We start from the raw sequence: 16,186 nt of genomic DNA, 5'->3' as shown, positions 1-16,186 counted from the left end.
CACAAGGCTTGGAAAACCCAAATGTTCAGGTGAAGGCACAAATCTGGAATGGTTGTCCACAGACATACAGGATTAAAGTTCTTCTTCTCTAAAATGATATACAAAATGTCGCCACAATCCGTAAAGCTTTCACTTACCGCCAATATTTTCGGACTTGGAGCAGAGCTTGGAAAAAAAATGTTACCCTCAGAAGGACTGTTTAAGATTCAGAAATTTCTTTTTTGGTTTGGAGGCATTTTATGTCAATTATGTAGCCAGTAAATAAGATACTTAGGAATTAACAATATAAAAAATCCTTAATATGCTACTGTAAACAGAAAAGAAAAATGTGATTGGGTAATAATGTCAGTAGAATTGTTTTACAGTTATTTGAAGTAAAATTATAAAATATTTTGCAATGCTTCAGTCTTTTCTAGGAGGATTTGTGGCTGGCCGTAGTATCTGCAGTCTGGTTCTAATCTTTGAAGCTTTTTTGTAATTCTGTTTTGAGGAGAAACGTTTAGAATCATTTTATGTGAAAATTATATTAAAATAAATAACATTTCTGATTTTTAGCAAGGATTTAAAGGATTCCAGGTGCCCCCTGAGCACCACTCAGTTTCGGTCTCCTTCAAGTACCTGGATGCAGAGTATGAGCTGTCGCACGGGTCAGTGGTGATAGCAGCCATCACCAGCTGCACCAACACCAGTAACCCCTCTGTCATGCTGGGCGCAGGTACAGTACCTTCTCTGCATTGTCACTTCTCTGCCGCCTACAGCACACGGACTGTGCCGGAATTTAGTGACACCGCTCTCACCTCGTCTCATTTCTGTTTTGTTCCACCTCAAAAACCCCATTAGGCCCAGCCCTTGCCACGTCCACAGCGGCACTGCAATTATTCAGCAGGCTTGCAAAAAGGCAGCTAAGAAAAAGACCGAAAAGTTCAATTGAAAAGTCTTATTTATCTGTGGTGCCGATTCTCTACCTGCCTGTTCAATGTGCAAGCTGGTTACAGAGAACTCACACTGAGCAGACAAGATGACATTAGGAAGGGTTTCAGTGAGCATCAAGGCTTGTTGGGTATCTAACAGTTAGAATGACTGTCCAGAATCTGGTAGTTTTAAAATATTGAAATTTCTCTCATGGACTTTTTTTGTCTTATTATGCTTCCCTGCCAGTGACTTTTTGCGGTTAATTTAAATAAACCTCGGCTTTTCAGGGCTCTTGGCGAAGAAGGCTGTTGAACTCGGACTAAATGTGAAGCCGTACATAAAGACGAGTCTGTCTCCGGGCAGTGGCGTCGTCACATACTATCTGAAGAAGAGTGGAGTGATGAGTTATCTCTCTGAGCTGGGGTAACACAAAATTCACTTTAATCCTGTCCCCCCAGGACATTCAGCAAAAACCTACAGTAGTAGTGTTCTGGAATGTGTTTAAAGGTTACTTGTACAGTGTCTATATGTAGCTCCAGATCTTTTATGATTTGTCAGATATTCATGTTCTGTCAGATCAACATCAGCTTTTGGCAGCTCCAGCTGTACCTGTTCAACTTGACCACTAGGTGGTGCACCCTTGGCTACTAAATGGTGGTTACTAAATGAGCCTAACAAACTGCATTCATTATATGTATACAAATGTATTTTTTTATTCTTTTTATTTAATTTTTAAAAATATATTTTTTAAAAAATATACCTAAAGGTGAATTATAAAGGTCATAAGAACATTTTACTTAATTTATGTGAGTTAATGTGATCAATTGTATAAAAACAGGAATTTTGATTAAAGAATCTAGTGAAATCAATAAAGTATGGAAATTTCAAACCTTCATTGATGGTACATAGCTTAAAAGCAGACAACATTCACGTTGTCATAAATAAGTGGAATCAAAACTTTCTTGTGAATGTAATATTTTTTGTACATTGAAAACACTTTCTCACTTCTATGCATTTTAATTGTAAGGCTCAGAAAGGAATGTCATTCCTTTCTAGGAAGTCATTATGTTCATTAACGTGTATATTACAGACCACCAATTCTATTTATTCTGTTATAAAGTTAAGATTTCTTTTCCTTAACTAAAAGTATTTTTTTCATTTGATCGCCATCACCCTTCTCACTCTCCATCAAGGTAGACTTTTTTAAAACAACGGCTTACCATAAGAAAACAAGACAAAGCCATTCAGCCCATCATTCAGCTCACTCAATAGTAGTTAAGTGGTCCAAAGTTCTAATGTAGTTTCCACTTGTCCTATGATTCTTCTTTCCCTTTTCATTCTGAAGAAGTCTGCTGGGTTGACTTACCCCCTAACTCTTCTCTGTTCAAGCCTATAAAGTTTTAGTTCCTTCAGCCTGAATGTCCTGCGATTCCTTTCCTTATTGAATCATAGGTTTAAAAAAAGCACTTTTATGGTGACACTAGTAAAGTGGTCTGGACAGCTGTGAAGCAGGTACATGTGTGAGGTTTCCCTTGACTGGGAGTGAGAAATTGTTGTTATGAGAAAGAATTAAGTGGCTTCAAAACTTTAAATTAAAAACAAGATTAAAAACTTGCTCCTCCTGCATGAAAGCCCTTCATGGCTCTGCAGAAATGAACATGTTAAATATCAAATAGGGAGGGTGGATAATGGATAAGTGATGTCGGAACCTGGAAGCAGGTGTAAGGAATAGTGGTTATGCATGTAAAAAATCTGGATTGCGGGTGGGGTTTTTCAGACTCTCTTCTTCTCTGCAGGTTTGAAGTTGTGGGTTATGGCTGTATGACCTGCATAGGGAACAGTGGGCCCCTCCCAGAGCCAGTAGTGGAAGCCATCAACAAGGTACAGGGTGCTCACTGGTGCCGTACAGCTCTTATTGGAAAAACACGCACTTTAAAGAGTGCTTTGTTAATTTAAAAGAAATATGGAACAATCTTCAGAAAACAGGGTGTATTGGTTAACTTGGTATAGGATAGATCAGGTTCAGTAATTTAACCCAGATCTGCTCTGGAGGGGTTTTTGAAGTCTAGGCCCAGGCCCAGTCTGCATTCAAAACAGATCACTATGTTTTTGCTACGTTTGGTTTAAACCATTAAAGACTTTATCAATAAAGACACCGTAAAAAAAACCAACATGCACATTTCAAGTGCTCGAGAAGAAATGTTGTCCCGGTGTTTTTATGATTATCGTTGTTGTCAGAGCAACCTGGTGGCTGTGGGAGTCTTGTCGGGGAACAGAAACTTCGAAGGTCGCGTCCATCCCAACACGCGCGCCAACTACCTGGCCTCCCCTCTGCTGGTCATCGCGTATGCCATCGCCGGCACGGTGCGGATAGACTTTGAGAAGGAGCCATTGGGTGAGCAGCCACAAGGCAATTTTTTATGCTCAAGGTAGCCTTGAAGTAAAACAGACCCAGAATTTTGAAATGTAGCTAACATCTGTTTACACGCACATTCCATCCGACGAACACCTCTCTATATGGGGCAAACAGAGCGCTGGTGGATTTTTTTGTGTTAATTTCGCAGCTTGATGCATTTTCCCCCTGTTGTGGGACATGTTTTCAGAAAGAAGCAGTAGCTGCCACTGGTTGGTTTCCACTTGAGATTTTCATCAAGATTCACAAAACTCATAATACACCTGACAGATGCTACAAACCTATAAAACATCAATCCCTATTGAACATAGAGTAAGGGGAGTGGAATTGTTTTTGTTATGAAAAAACCGACGCAAGGGAACAAAATTTCACCCGAGCAGAGCTTTCTACTGTAGTTAGGAGTATACTGGAGATCATTACACAATTTACAAGCCACAATACTAGCAGCCTTTTGGAGGAGGGAGGCATAGAATAATTCTCTACCAACTGTTTTCATAGGTGTCAGCCCTCAAGGTAAGAATGTCTTCCTGAAGGACATCTGGCCAACCAGGCTTGAGATTCAGGAGGTGGAGCGGGAGTTTGTCATTCCTGCCATGTTCAAGGAGGTCTATGAAAAAATTGAGGTAAAAAATAGTCCAGGGTTCCTAGAGAAAATGGAGTAACTGAATTATGTACAGGCAGTATACAATCACTAACTGAAGTTTGAGAGTATTGCAATGAATGTCGCAGCATACAGCAGGCACATTTCAACGCAGCCTGACCACACTGATACATAAACCTTACTGCATCTAGTTGAGACAAAATGCTAAAATGCGCTTAAAGTGTATATACAGAAACTCATATTACATGTCAGATTTTCAGTAATGGAGAAAATAAACTCTAAACTGAGCTTCAGAGTTAACTGTGAAACAGGGTTTTCATCAGTTGGAGAACATTTTCATGGATGTTCAGTTTACCAACATCAAATAGCATCTAAATAGAGGTTATTTCTCAGTGTTTGCTATTCAGGAATGAATTATTTGAATATACCTTTATTTGAAGGGCTTCTTGTGATAGATTTATTTCTTTGTAGTATGCTTGTTGCTGCCTTATGGGATGACAGAAATGAAAAAACACTGCCTTTGACTGTGAATAGTCTTATTCTAAAATGTTCTTTGTCTAAAATGTTATTTTCCAACTCTCAATGCCCTAGCTAATTGCATACATGTATGAAAATTAAGAATAAGAATTTTTAAGACTCAAAAGACAGTTTTTACACCAAGGGAGATGGGTATTTAGAACACACTGCCCATGCATGTACTGTAGTTGTTGATTCCACTCAACCTTTCAAGATATGGTTGGCTATTAACGAAGAGAAAAATGGTTTGTAACCTTTTTTTTTATATTGTATACAAATAAGAGAAAAAATTGCCTCATTTTTATAAGATGCTCAGGCTCTGCTTGTAACATGTCTCTTTGTCATGTGTTAAACCTCACTTCTAGTAGAAGGTAAATGCCGAAGACAAAGTTTCTGGTTTCATTGAATGTGATCTGACTGTGGTCTCTCTGTAGAAAGTAAATGATCAATGGAATGCTTTAAAAGCTCCCTCAGAGAAACTTTACACCTGGAATCCCAAATCGACCTACATCAAATCTCCTCCTTTCTTTGATAACCTGGTGAGTGCACATTTAAACTCGTAGCTTCAACAGGGTATTTGACCGCCAAAAAACTTATTTTTGTATGGTAATTAATGTAGGACAAAAATATGACATAATAGACACATTATCAGTTATAAAACCTTCTGTGGAAAGAATTTAATGGGCTTTGGAGAACTGGTACTTTAGGTAATGCTTAGTTATTAATGAATTAACTGGTTCAGTGCTGAAAATGTCATCAAGCCTGTACATTTTTCAAAAATGTTGTCTGTACATTTTTTCAGGTAAGAATGAATAGGGTCTTTGTAAGTATTATGACAAAATAGGATAGAAAATGGAGAAAACAAAGGAGAAATGAGGTGGAACACTTAAGTCAGCCAAAACAATCTTGTATATTCTAGTTCCCACACAGACACTCTTGGAAGCTATTTATGCAGTGATATAACCAATCACTGTGCTTTATTTATTAGTAGTGCATTCTCATTTAACATTGCTCTGACATTCCTTTTGACTTCCCAACGACACTCCCAGCTTTCATTTGCCCGTTTATCTTCAGCTCTTGATCCTGACCACCCGCATTCAATATCAGCACCTCGACATGAGGAGACCCGTCTCCTTCATTGCCTTGTGAAAACGCCTCTATTATTGTGCCCGATTACCTGTTGCATCTCTTCTCTCAATTGTTTTCTGTATTTTCTGTTCTGTTCATTCATTATTTGCAAAAATGATGTAAAAAATATGAGCCAAACCGGCCAATAATCCCCGACACTGGTGAAGCAAAGTTCCAGCCTTGATATAAGAAGAGGTTCTCGTCAGTGATGTTGTTCAGAACAGTTAAATAAAACCAGATTGAGTAGTAATCAGTGTTAAACATTTTCATATATCCTTGAATTAATCAAGCTTATATACTGTATTCCAGCTGTGAGTTAATTGCAGTAACATCCATCCATTTTCTAACTGCTTTATCCAATACAGGGTGACGGGAGAGATAGAGCCTATGGGCACAAGAAATAAAAAAAATCTAAATTCATATGAAATATCCATCCGTTTTCAGTTAGCTCTTTACCCTGACAAGATCATGGTTGATATTCACCAATCCTATAAATAGCCATTAAATAGCTATGAAAACTATCTCATAGTTATCTGCCAATAACCTTTGTCCTACAGGCTCAATTAAAAAGACTAACAGCTGTAGGGATAAACGATGACTAACTACAGAAAAAGCCTTTATTTAGAACCACTTTTTCTGAAATTGATCAGTTCTGCACTTTCTGCTGGACTGTTGGAGAAACATCCTTCCCCCAGATAACAAAACAAATTCCAGAAGTCCCACACCTTTCAGAACCAGAGCAGTTTCCAAGCAGAAGAAACTGAATAGAGCTGGCAGCCCCGTATGTGATCTCTTGTCCCAGCCTGAGGAATAGAGAGCAAGCCTCTCAAATAGTAATACGATGTCATTGCCCTAAATGTTTGTAAAGGTTTTGCAATTTGTTATTGCTTTGGCCAAACTGTAATTCATTGGTCATGGAAATTAAACTCCTTGAGTTTGAATTTTAGAAGCAGCTTGCTCTGACCAGCTGCACCTCATCAGCTGCGCTTATTCGTTGTGTGGGTTTCACACTGCACTGTTGGATTTCCTTCCATAGACTGTAGAGCTGCAGTCGCCCAAGTCGATCACTGATGCGTATGTGCTGCTGAATCTTGGGGACTCGGTGACAACGGACCACATCTCTCCAGCGGGGAATATTGCACGCAACAGCCCTGCAGCACGTTACCTCGTAAACAGAGGGTGAGAGACGCTTTTTTTTCACCACACCAGGCGGAGTGCATGTGAGCAAACAAAGCAAGCTGCTTGGGACTGGTGAAACTGCAGGGTTCAGACATTTCCAAATCCCCTTTTTTCAAGTCTTCACATTGGACAAAATATCCATTGCTTTGAGGACATCAGCTCTTAGAAGTCTGTACATAAGTAAAGGTATTTTTAATAATAATAATAATAATAATAATGATTGCTTACACTTATATAGTGCTCAAAGCGCTTTACAGGTAGTGGGGACTCCCCTCCAACACCACCAATATGCAGCCCCACCTGGATGATGTGACGGTAGCCATAGTGCACCAGAACGCTCACCACACATCAGCTATCAGTGGGGAGGAGAGCAGAGTAATGAAGCCAATTCATAGATGGGAATTATTAGGAGGCCATGATTGGTATGGGCCAATGGGAAATTTGGCCAGGATGCCAGGGTTACACCCCTACTCTTTTCGAGAAACGCCCTGGGATTTTTAATGACCACAGAGTCAGGACCTCGGTTTTACGTCTCATCCGAAGGACGGGATGTAGACTAAGATACCATAACTGCACAATTCTATTCTCAAGCATGCTAAATGTGCTTTTTTTGACAGTTGTATGTATTCTCACAAGAACAGGTGGGTAGCTGCGTCAGCACGCGTAGGCTGCAAAGGAACAAGTAATAGGTTTATTCCATGCTGAAAAGAGAAGAAAGAAAACACAGCGTTTTGGCTGTGGAGCCATCTTCAGGTGTTCTCACAAGAACGCTTGATGTTGTACTGAATGATGTATTTATACTGTACTACAATACTGTATATGCTTTCAAGCTTTAGCAGTTATGGAATTTAAATATACTAAATCGGCAAATCCTAGCAGGGGGCAAAATGTAGTCAAGTTAGTAGTTTTGCAGTATTAATTATTTATAAAGCTTCTCTCGTTGCCATATGCATTTCAGTGATGGTCTTTTAATTTAAAGCAGTGTACATGAGAAAGTGCTATTCAGCCAGTTCAGCTTCTTTAGTAATTAAAAGCTAATTGATCCAAGGATCTCTTACTGTTACGTATTGAAAGAAGCCAAGATATCAACTTCAACAATGTGGCTGGGTGGCATGTTCCAAACTCTTTACTTGGGGTAAGAAAGTGCCTTCTGCTCTCGGTTTTAAATGCACTTCCACATACAGTAGCTTGTATTTGAGCACTCTGGTTGTGATTGACTGTTCACTTTGAAGGAATCCTCTGGGTTGACTTTGTCAGCTCCTTTGAGCGTTTTGAACATTTGTATGAGGTCCCCTCATAATCACCTTTGTTCGACACCTATACAGGATCTGTTCCTTCAGTCTGTGCAGGACATTCTTTTAAGCCCTGGGATGTATTTGGTTGCTCTTCTCTGGACTAATACCAGACCGATAGTATCTTTGGCACTTGAAACCTAGAGCTTGCATGAGTAACCATTTAGTTACTATCTAGATGTTTTGATAGTTTACTGCACTTGGGGTTTTGTGCAGCGTCTTTCAAAATGACGTACAAGAAAAAAACTGTTTCTCTAACAGTAGTTTGTTGTTGTACACATACTGCACTATGTTTTGTCTTGAACTGCCCTCAGTGTCAAAGATCAGTCAGGTTATACGGTGTGGGTTCCAGATTATCCAGACATTTTCAGACATTGATTTTCCAAGTTGACTCCAAGCTACAAAAAATAAATGAGTGAACTGAATATGATTAAAGTGGTGTGTTTTTAGCCAACAAAAGGTTGCAAAGAGAGATTTGTATTTCACCTGGGAAAGAGTCCATGCATATTAATTAGTGTGAAATATTAATGTGTAGTAGTCCTTAAATAATTAGCATTAACCTAGTTTATCACTATAACCCAGTTCAATTTCAATGTAGATATCCAAAGCAAATTCATTATGTAGGAACAATGAAGATGAGCCTTTTGAAATCAAAACTGATTTATCAAATTGTATCCCTCTTTTGTTTATAAAACTAAAATTGCTCCTGAAGTCAGATATAGTTCCCTTTTTCTAAATGAAGTTTTCTCCTTCAACTGAATTTGACAATCTCTTGGACTGAGAACAACAGAGTTGCCTTTTCCCTTACTTTGATCTTCAGAGCAGAATCTAAGCACCTGCCATGGGATGTGTGATCAGGGCTGCCTGCTGTAACATGTGGCTTTTTACGTTACAGTTTGTGCCCCCGTGAGTTCAACTCTTACGGATCTCGCCGTGGCAACGATGCTGTTATGGCAAGGGGCACTTTTGCAAACATCCGTCTTTTCAACAAGTTCCTGAACAAGCAGGCCCCAGAGACTCTGCACATTCCTTCTGGAGAAACGGTACTGAAAACATTGGAGAGGAGTAGCTCTTAACTGCTTCATTATCAGTCTTTCAGCTAAATAAAGGTGTGCTAAGGTCTGTTGAAGATTAGTCACCTGGGACCATTAGTCACCATGGTAGAAAAAACGTAGGCACAGCTGTCTTTGTAAGGATGATTAAAGCCTGTAAAAACCCTCTCTAGACAGTCTGCCAGACCTGTTTGTCATGAAAATATTTGAGTGATATTGAGCATGAGCTGTATGTTTTTTTTTCCAGATGCAATATAAGATATATGTCAGAATGTCGCTAGTTGTATTTGCAATGTGATGGTGCTAGATGTGTGCTAAGAATCGGAAGAATTCAGCTAGCTGTTGCTTTGCTACAGTATCGCCACCCCAGTACAGTGCAGTAGTCTTGATGTTTTTGGCACCTGTCTCCTGGAACAGCTGGATGTGTTTGATGCTGCTGAACGGTACCAGCAGGCTGGCTTTCCTCTCATCATCCTGGCAGGAAAGGAGTATGGTTCTGGGAGCTCCAGGGATTGGGCAGCTAAGGGACCATTTCTGCTGGTACAGCTTTGGTGTTTTCCATCCTCCCACTTCAGATACCACCTTACCAAACAATATTTACAGTCTTAACAGTCATTACAAAAAGGGCCAGATGGGTAACCTTTTGTTCTGTATGCCTTGCATTAAGATCACATCAGATCACTTTATTGGCCATATACAAGTTCTTGTATTAGGAATTTGTCTTTTCACATGCCCCCAACTTGCTCTCCATGAGAGCAAAAAACTGTTAAGTTAACACCAAAGTGTGAATTACAGTGTATCCTGTGGGACTTTACAAAGCTGACAACTCTCTCATTTGTAACCATTCCTATGTTCTATAAGGGGTGAGAGAGGAGAAATGTTTTACAGTTTAGGATCTGTTGTAAATACTTTACAGTTTAGGATCTGGTGCCTACAGGTCTAAAAACACAAGTTACAAGATCGAGAGAAAAAAACATTTCTTAAACAAATATTAAGAAGTGCTAGCCTGGAGAAAGTTTTAAGTTAGTTTTAAGTTTTAAATGGATTTTGAAGTCGGATAGAGACAGGAAGACTTACACAGTCTCAGACAGAGCGTCTCCTTGGGAAGTCCTGTTGCCCACTGTATGGCAACAGTTGTTATGGTAATAAGCTATCGAAGCTTTATGAATTTTCAACTAAAGGAGAAAAATAGTTATTAAATAAATGCTTCCCAGGAAAGGAGGCCTGTGGTATAAAAGCGTATACACAGCAGTCTTTTCATTTTCCTGTGTAAATGTGGCTTGGTGCAGCGTGACAGACCCAGCGGCTAAGTGTTTTCCTTCCCTGCCTTCAGGGCATCAAAGCGGTCCTGGCGGAGAGCTACGAGCGAATCCACCGCAGTAACCTGGTGGGCATGGGAGTCATCCCGCTGGAGTACCTCCCTGGCGACACAGCTGAGTCGCTGGGCCTCACGGGGAGAGAGCGCTACACTATCAACATCCCCGACAAACTCACGCCCCGGATGATTGTCGACATCAAGGTATACTCGCCACGTTCAGTCCAGCAAATGGCTGCAAGTGCTCGGGAAGATGGCCGACTCCAGCTGTCAGGAGTGACTTGTTCTGTGTTTTATTCCTAGGTTTCTCACAGAATCCTTCACCCTCATGTAACTTCCACTCTCTGTCGTTAGTCTTCTACACTCTTCTCATCAGCCGCACATCCTCCAGAGTCCTGCCTTTAATTTCTCTTTAATTTTTAATAATCCAAAGTTTACGTGTTCTTCAAGCAAACAAGAGAACAGGCAAACAGAATAATCCAACTTTAACTTCCATTTGCACATTTGTGCTTTCATTTAGAACATCTCGCATTGTTAACACCTTTTTTAAAAAATACTTTTCCAAAAGGGATTTTCTAAAGTATCTCTGGGAAAGGCTGAAGATGTTCTTTCACATGGGCTAGATGCAAATATGCCAAAAACGCCTAAGGTGTTGTGTGTTATAGTTTCGCCCGGTGATAACAATTGCAGGTAGCTGCTTCCTGACACTCAGGAAGGAGACCTGACTTAAAATGCTTCTGGCTCTGCTTCTGTCATGCATTTTCAACCGAGCGCATACCTGTGATTTCACTGACAGCTTTGTGTAGACATTCTCACACCTATGCAGCTGTGCAAGTCAAATGAAAGGTTTTAATTAAGTAAAATTACTTCAGAAAAGGTATAATAAATGCAGGTGTTTTCAAATATTATATCTTTGATTTAGAAAAAAACGAGAATGTAAAGACAAGATATTTATTATTAGTGTCAGGGGCAAAATGTGTTTTTACTTCTCCTTGATGGATTATAATTATAACAGGTATTTTGTAGTGGAAGTGATACATTGTTAGCTCAGAAACATCTTAGGTCTAGTTGTCTGAGATATCAGGGTGTCAAGGTAACAGAAAAGTAAAAAAAGGATTGTGCCTAACCCTAGACCGTGATAATAACAAAACACCCATAATTATATTTAAACTACCCTTGGAGCAGTTCCCCCTGCATATTTTAAAGGTATAATAACCTTTTGCTTTGAAGATTTTTTTTTCTCTTGCAAATGTTTATAAAAATAATATATACAGTGCAGAGAAAAATGTTGTGAACCCCCTACTTTGACCTACAGTGCCTATAAAAGTCTACACACCCTTTTCAAAGTAACACATTTTATAGCCTAAAAGCCTGAAATCACAACAGTTTGTAATATATTTTACCTTTACAATTGTAACACACAAAACAACAATTACAAAGTAACACACAGCCTCCAAGTGAAAAGCAAATGCTCAAACATTCTGAAAAATAATTACAATTTAGACAGGGCTGCCCAAACTACGTGTATTGTTGACTTGTTACCCAGTTATTTAAACATGGCTGAAATTGCCCCCTTAATTGTGCAGTAAACTATGGGTTAACATATTGTTGAACATACATTGATTCTTATGATTTATTTCTTCTTCACCATTGTGTCTGAGAAACCATGAATGTAACCCCTTTTGACAATTTAAGCAAAGGCCCAGTGTTGAATAAACAAGGGTATTGCAGCAGTAACTGTATTGCAGTAAATTGTAATGTCTAGAATTATTCTGGGGGAGTTCACAAACTCTGCACTGTACATTAATTTAGTATTCATTCATGTTTGAACACAAGCATCTGTACTGTGAAGGCAGTGATCCACTAAGATTGGTCTGATTAGAGATCTTAGTTTCTCTACTGCCGAAAGGACAGGCAGTCATCTTTGCCTACAGTTTAACCACTGTTTAACTCTTTTCTTCTTGGCTTCATCAGCTGGACACAGGGAAGGTCATCCAGGCCCTCATGAGGTTTGACACAGACGTGGAGCTCACATATTTCCACCACGGAGGTATCCTCAACTACATGATCCGCAAAATGCTGGAGAAATAGTGGAGGAGCCTTCAGGTGCAACAGAAGCTGGAAGTAACATCCTTGATCTAGGGGGAAAGCTCACAAGAGAAAGGACTGACACAGACACACATTTCTCTGTTTCTTTTGACCCGTCATTTTTTAATTAACCTATAGTACACTTAATTTTTTTTCCCTGTTGGACACAACAGTTGAAAGAGAAGGGAACACTGGATGTTTTTTTGAACGAGTGCAGATACCTCAGTGTAATGCCATTGCCAACGCTGGTTGCCCTACCTCATTGTCAAATTGTCTTCAATGTCCCAGATAACAACATTTTGTTACATTGGGTGCCTAGTCATTCGTCATTGTGCCATTGGCTTTGGTTGTTGGGTTTGCCTGACCGATCCAGTCTACTTATTTTCTTTTAGATGTCTCTTTTTGTGTCAGTGTACTTGTGGTTGTTTACTTTAACCCCTCCTTTTAAATCATGAGCCAATATTTTAACAAAATAACAGAGATATGTTGCAGTTCTCAGCATTATTAGCAGGTAGTTACATACACAGTCAAGACTTCTAGCATATCATCTTTGTGTTCCTAGGTCCCAATCAGTGTTCCCTAGATGAATTTATGTAATGCTCCTAATCACTTTTTATTAAATCTGTAGACACCAGCAGAATGTGAGGTCTGTCATTCCTTTATGGTATGGTATGCTGCTTATCTTCGGTTGATCATGGTATAGGTAAATGTGACAGTATGGTTCTAACCTGAAATCTAATTAAATGTATTTTCAAATCATTTATACAATTTGCTTGATTCTTTTTAACCCTTATTTCCTCATCAGCTAAGATGTTCTAATTTTATTCATGATGAATGCTTACATTTGGATTGTCATAATGCACTTTGTTTTATGATTATTATGGAATCTACTTTTAGAAAAGAGGATTCACAAAAGTGTAAGACAACTGCAATGGCTAAGTTGTGGTTTTATCAACTGCAAGTGCTGTTTTTCCTGTTACTAAAACATTATTAGGTTCTACTCCGAACAATATTAATAATGACGTAGAACCAGGCACTCGTTTAATGTTGAAAAGATGGGTAATGATAAAAACGTATTCAAAGAACAACTGCAAAAACTGTAAAAACAGTAAACTGTAAAAACATTTCAAATGCCAAAATTCATAACACAAACATAACGTAATGAAAGTCACTTGTAGTGGTTGTAAAATGTATGTATTATTTTTTGTTTGCTAGATCAAAATTTCTTAGTATATAAAGTGTTTACTATGTTGTAACCAGGACATTTTCAGTTCAAACAGGACATAAGGAAAGCTCACAGATGATTATTTAGCCATTTTTAAGGTACACTGCAGTTATGTTTTATTCAAAAAGAGTTGTTTCTTCTTTTGCTCGGGCTCGAAATTTTTTGATAGCTAGTGTTGCCTGCTTTTATGAATTTTTTCAGGCTTTCAAATAGCACACCGAAAGACGAAAGACAAGACGAAAAACTGAATTGCGCAGGTCAGGTTTCTAATTTCTAATGGCTTCTAAATTATATTTTTTTCCAATACAACCTACAGATGGTACAAAAACGACATGGTGTTTCATAGGTTGTGCTCAAATCCAAATGTGTGAGCAGTTCCCCTCTTTTCTCTGTTCAATATTATTGACTAATCTTTTGATTAGACCCCAGTATCACATCCCTTCACTCCATCCTTAACTGCCAAATATGGACACTTTCATTCTATTAATACTAATTTTATATATAGCAAGTCAGCAAACAATAAAACATAATATTCTTTGGGGAGATGGATGTTTTCAGACATATTTCAAGGTTAAACCTTTTTTATATTCTGAATGTCAAAGAACTACTCCAAAAAGTAGCTTAAAATAAGGAAATAAGTATAGGAATTTTTTTAAGGAGTGGTAGTTACCCATGAAAATATACAGCTTCATATCTGGAATAAGCATTTTCTTGAGATGTGATTTAGAAGATTTGGGAAACACTGCAAAACTTTTGCAGTCCTGGACATTGAAGGTACTCTTGGTCATGTAAACCATTTCTTAGTCTGATGTAAATTTCCTAAGGGTGGTCAAGAGATGAGGAGGCAGTCATCTCTAACAGGCCCACACCTCACATGAACAGAAGAAAATGATCACGTTGTTGTACAATCAAGACAAGAAATTAACAGAAAATCAAATTAGCTTCATCACTGATGTTGTCGTTGATATTTAAAAAAAACAGTCATTTTGAAACAAATATGAATGTAGAAAACCTTTAAATAGTACAGGAATCTGGAAAAGTGACAGGCACTTGAAGTTGAAAACAGGTGACGAAACTCTTCCCTCTGCTGCACCTATCAGTAGTAGGTGTCATGGCGGCTTTCCTCAGCCCGATTGCCCAGGTGACTAGGGTCCATGAGAAAGGGCCCTGGCTGGTGAGGGTGGCTCCCTTTCTGAACCTCACATTGACAGTCTTCCACCATCATCACCACTTTGGTGACTTGTAAGGAGCCCTTGCAGTTAAGCTGCACAGTCTTCCTGGTGAACCTGACAGGGAAGCAGTATGAGCAGAAGGCGTAGTGGCCGTCTTCATTGCCGGGGACGTGAATGGAACTGCACTTCCCAAAGCACAGGTTGTTCCTGAGCACCATCTTCTCACAGTTTTCATGGGCCACCGTCTAGAATTGCAGAACAACATGCGGGTCAGTTCAGCATTCATCCACCATCTACCTATATCAGCTGGGGAGAGGTACGGACACTTTCCTTCTATTAATATGTCAGCACTACACCTATTCCTGCTTCTAAAAATATTTTTTTATTTCGTAAAACCTTGACTTATATACTGTGTTCCTATAGGAATAGACAAATACAGATAGCTGGAAAATCATGTAAGAACACTGAATTTTATCTAGGTCACATTACATTCATCATCAACTCCACTTTAACATTTTAAGAAAAAAAGGTAGACAGCAGGGTGTGCTGGAATTAGTGATTTTCCAACTAGATAGCGGCTTTTTCCTTACCTGTAAAAAGGGCAGGGCCCGACACGTCTGCTGCAGCACTTCGATGTTATTAATGGGTAAGATGGTATGGGTGTCCGATCTTTTCCTGAACAAGAAGTGGTTCCAGAACATTTTGGCATTTTTAAATTGAGTAACTGATGCTTGATCCCTGAAACTGTCCGAAGGGGTCGGTTTCACATCGCCGCGCAAACTGTTGGTAATTAAGCGGCTGATGCGTTTTGTTCCCAAGTCATCAGACCTTATACCCTCTAAGCGCAAATCCAGAGAGTGAGCTGCGGGCATTTTCCCAAAAGACGCCGCTAATCCGCTGCCCACTTTATTGTTGGTCCTGTGGGTCTGGTTGGCAAAATTTTCAATCGCTTTTCTCAGTCCCCTTGCAGTACCTTCGTTGTAGGTGTTGGTAAACAGATCTAATACCGAATCCCTTTTATGTTGTTGGTCTTCTGATTTTCTCCACACATCGTAGCTGTGTATGGTCCATCCTTGAATCTCTGTCTGGACGGCAGTTATTACCAGAGCAATAACGGCTGTGGTAAACATGATTAAACATTAAACGTTTCTCCTGGCTGCTCCGGAATACGTCGTCCGATGCGTATGCGGGAGCACTTTTGTAAAGCGGGGATAAAAAGACCCCTTCTTATGTGAACTCGGAAATTCATTATCTGCATCAGTGTCAATGGGGGTGTATCATTGTGCCAAACTT

At 39.3% G+C, this 16,186-nt stretch overlaps 2 protein-coding genes across 5 annotated transcripts in view; one reads left to right on the top strand and one right to left on the bottom strand.

The window, feature by feature from the left end:
- Window positions 1-13,254, top strand: part of aco1 (aconitase 1, soluble) — a 34,801-nt gene extending 21,547 nt beyond the window's left edge. For 3 of the 4 annotated variants that reach the window (XM_088934175.1, XM_088934008.1, XM_088934090.1), the window contains exons 11-21: window positions 556-715; window positions 1,200-1,335; window positions 2,709-2,793; window positions 3,151-3,307; window positions 3,824-3,948; window positions 4,877-4,981; window positions 6,607-6,749; window positions 8,937-9,084; window positions 9,511-9,633; window positions 10,427-10,612; window positions 12,383-13,254. In XM_088934175.1, coding sequence (XP_088790301.1) covers window positions 556-715; window positions 1,200-1,335; window positions 2,709-2,793; window positions 3,151-3,307; window positions 3,824-3,948; window positions 4,877-4,981; window positions 6,607-6,749; window positions 8,937-9,084; window positions 9,511-9,633; window positions 10,427-10,612; window positions 12,383-12,499 — 1,485 coding nt within the window. In that variant the 3' untranslated portion in view covers window positions 12,500-13,254. The remainder of the gene's footprint in view (window positions 1-555; window positions 716-1,199; window positions 1,336-2,708; window positions 2,794-3,150; window positions 3,308-3,823; window positions 3,949-4,876; window positions 4,982-6,606; window positions 6,750-8,936; window positions 9,085-9,510; window positions 9,634-10,426; window positions 10,613-12,382) is intronic. The other variant, XM_088934248.1, reaches the window with a different exon arrangement.
- On the bottom strand, window positions 12,599-16,116 carry LOC148840948 (cerberus-like). Its single transcript, XM_088934371.1, has 2 exons — window positions 15,484-16,116; window positions 12,599-15,138 (listed from the first exon to the last, which is right to left on the bottom strand). The coding sequence occupies exons 1-2, from the start codon at window positions 16,021-16,023 to the stop codon at window positions 14,818-14,820; spliced, it is 861 nt and encodes a 286-aa protein (XP_088790497.1). The 5' UTR covers window positions 16,024-16,116; the 3' UTR covers window positions 12,599-14,817.
- Between the last annotated feature and the right edge of the window lie 70 nt (window positions 16,117-16,186).

The sequence above is a fragment of the Atractosteus spatula genome, chromosome 1 (genome assembly GCF_055471065.1).
Source record: "Atractosteus spatula isolate fAtrSpa1 chromosome 1, fAtrSpa1.hap1, whole genome shotgun sequence".
NCBI classification, from domain to species: domain Eukaryota; kingdom Metazoa; phylum Chordata; class Actinopteri; order Semionotiformes; family Lepisosteidae; genus Atractosteus; species Atractosteus spatula.
Note: the sequence above shows the minus strand (reverse complement) of the source record. Positions and strands in the feature narration are given on the sequence as shown.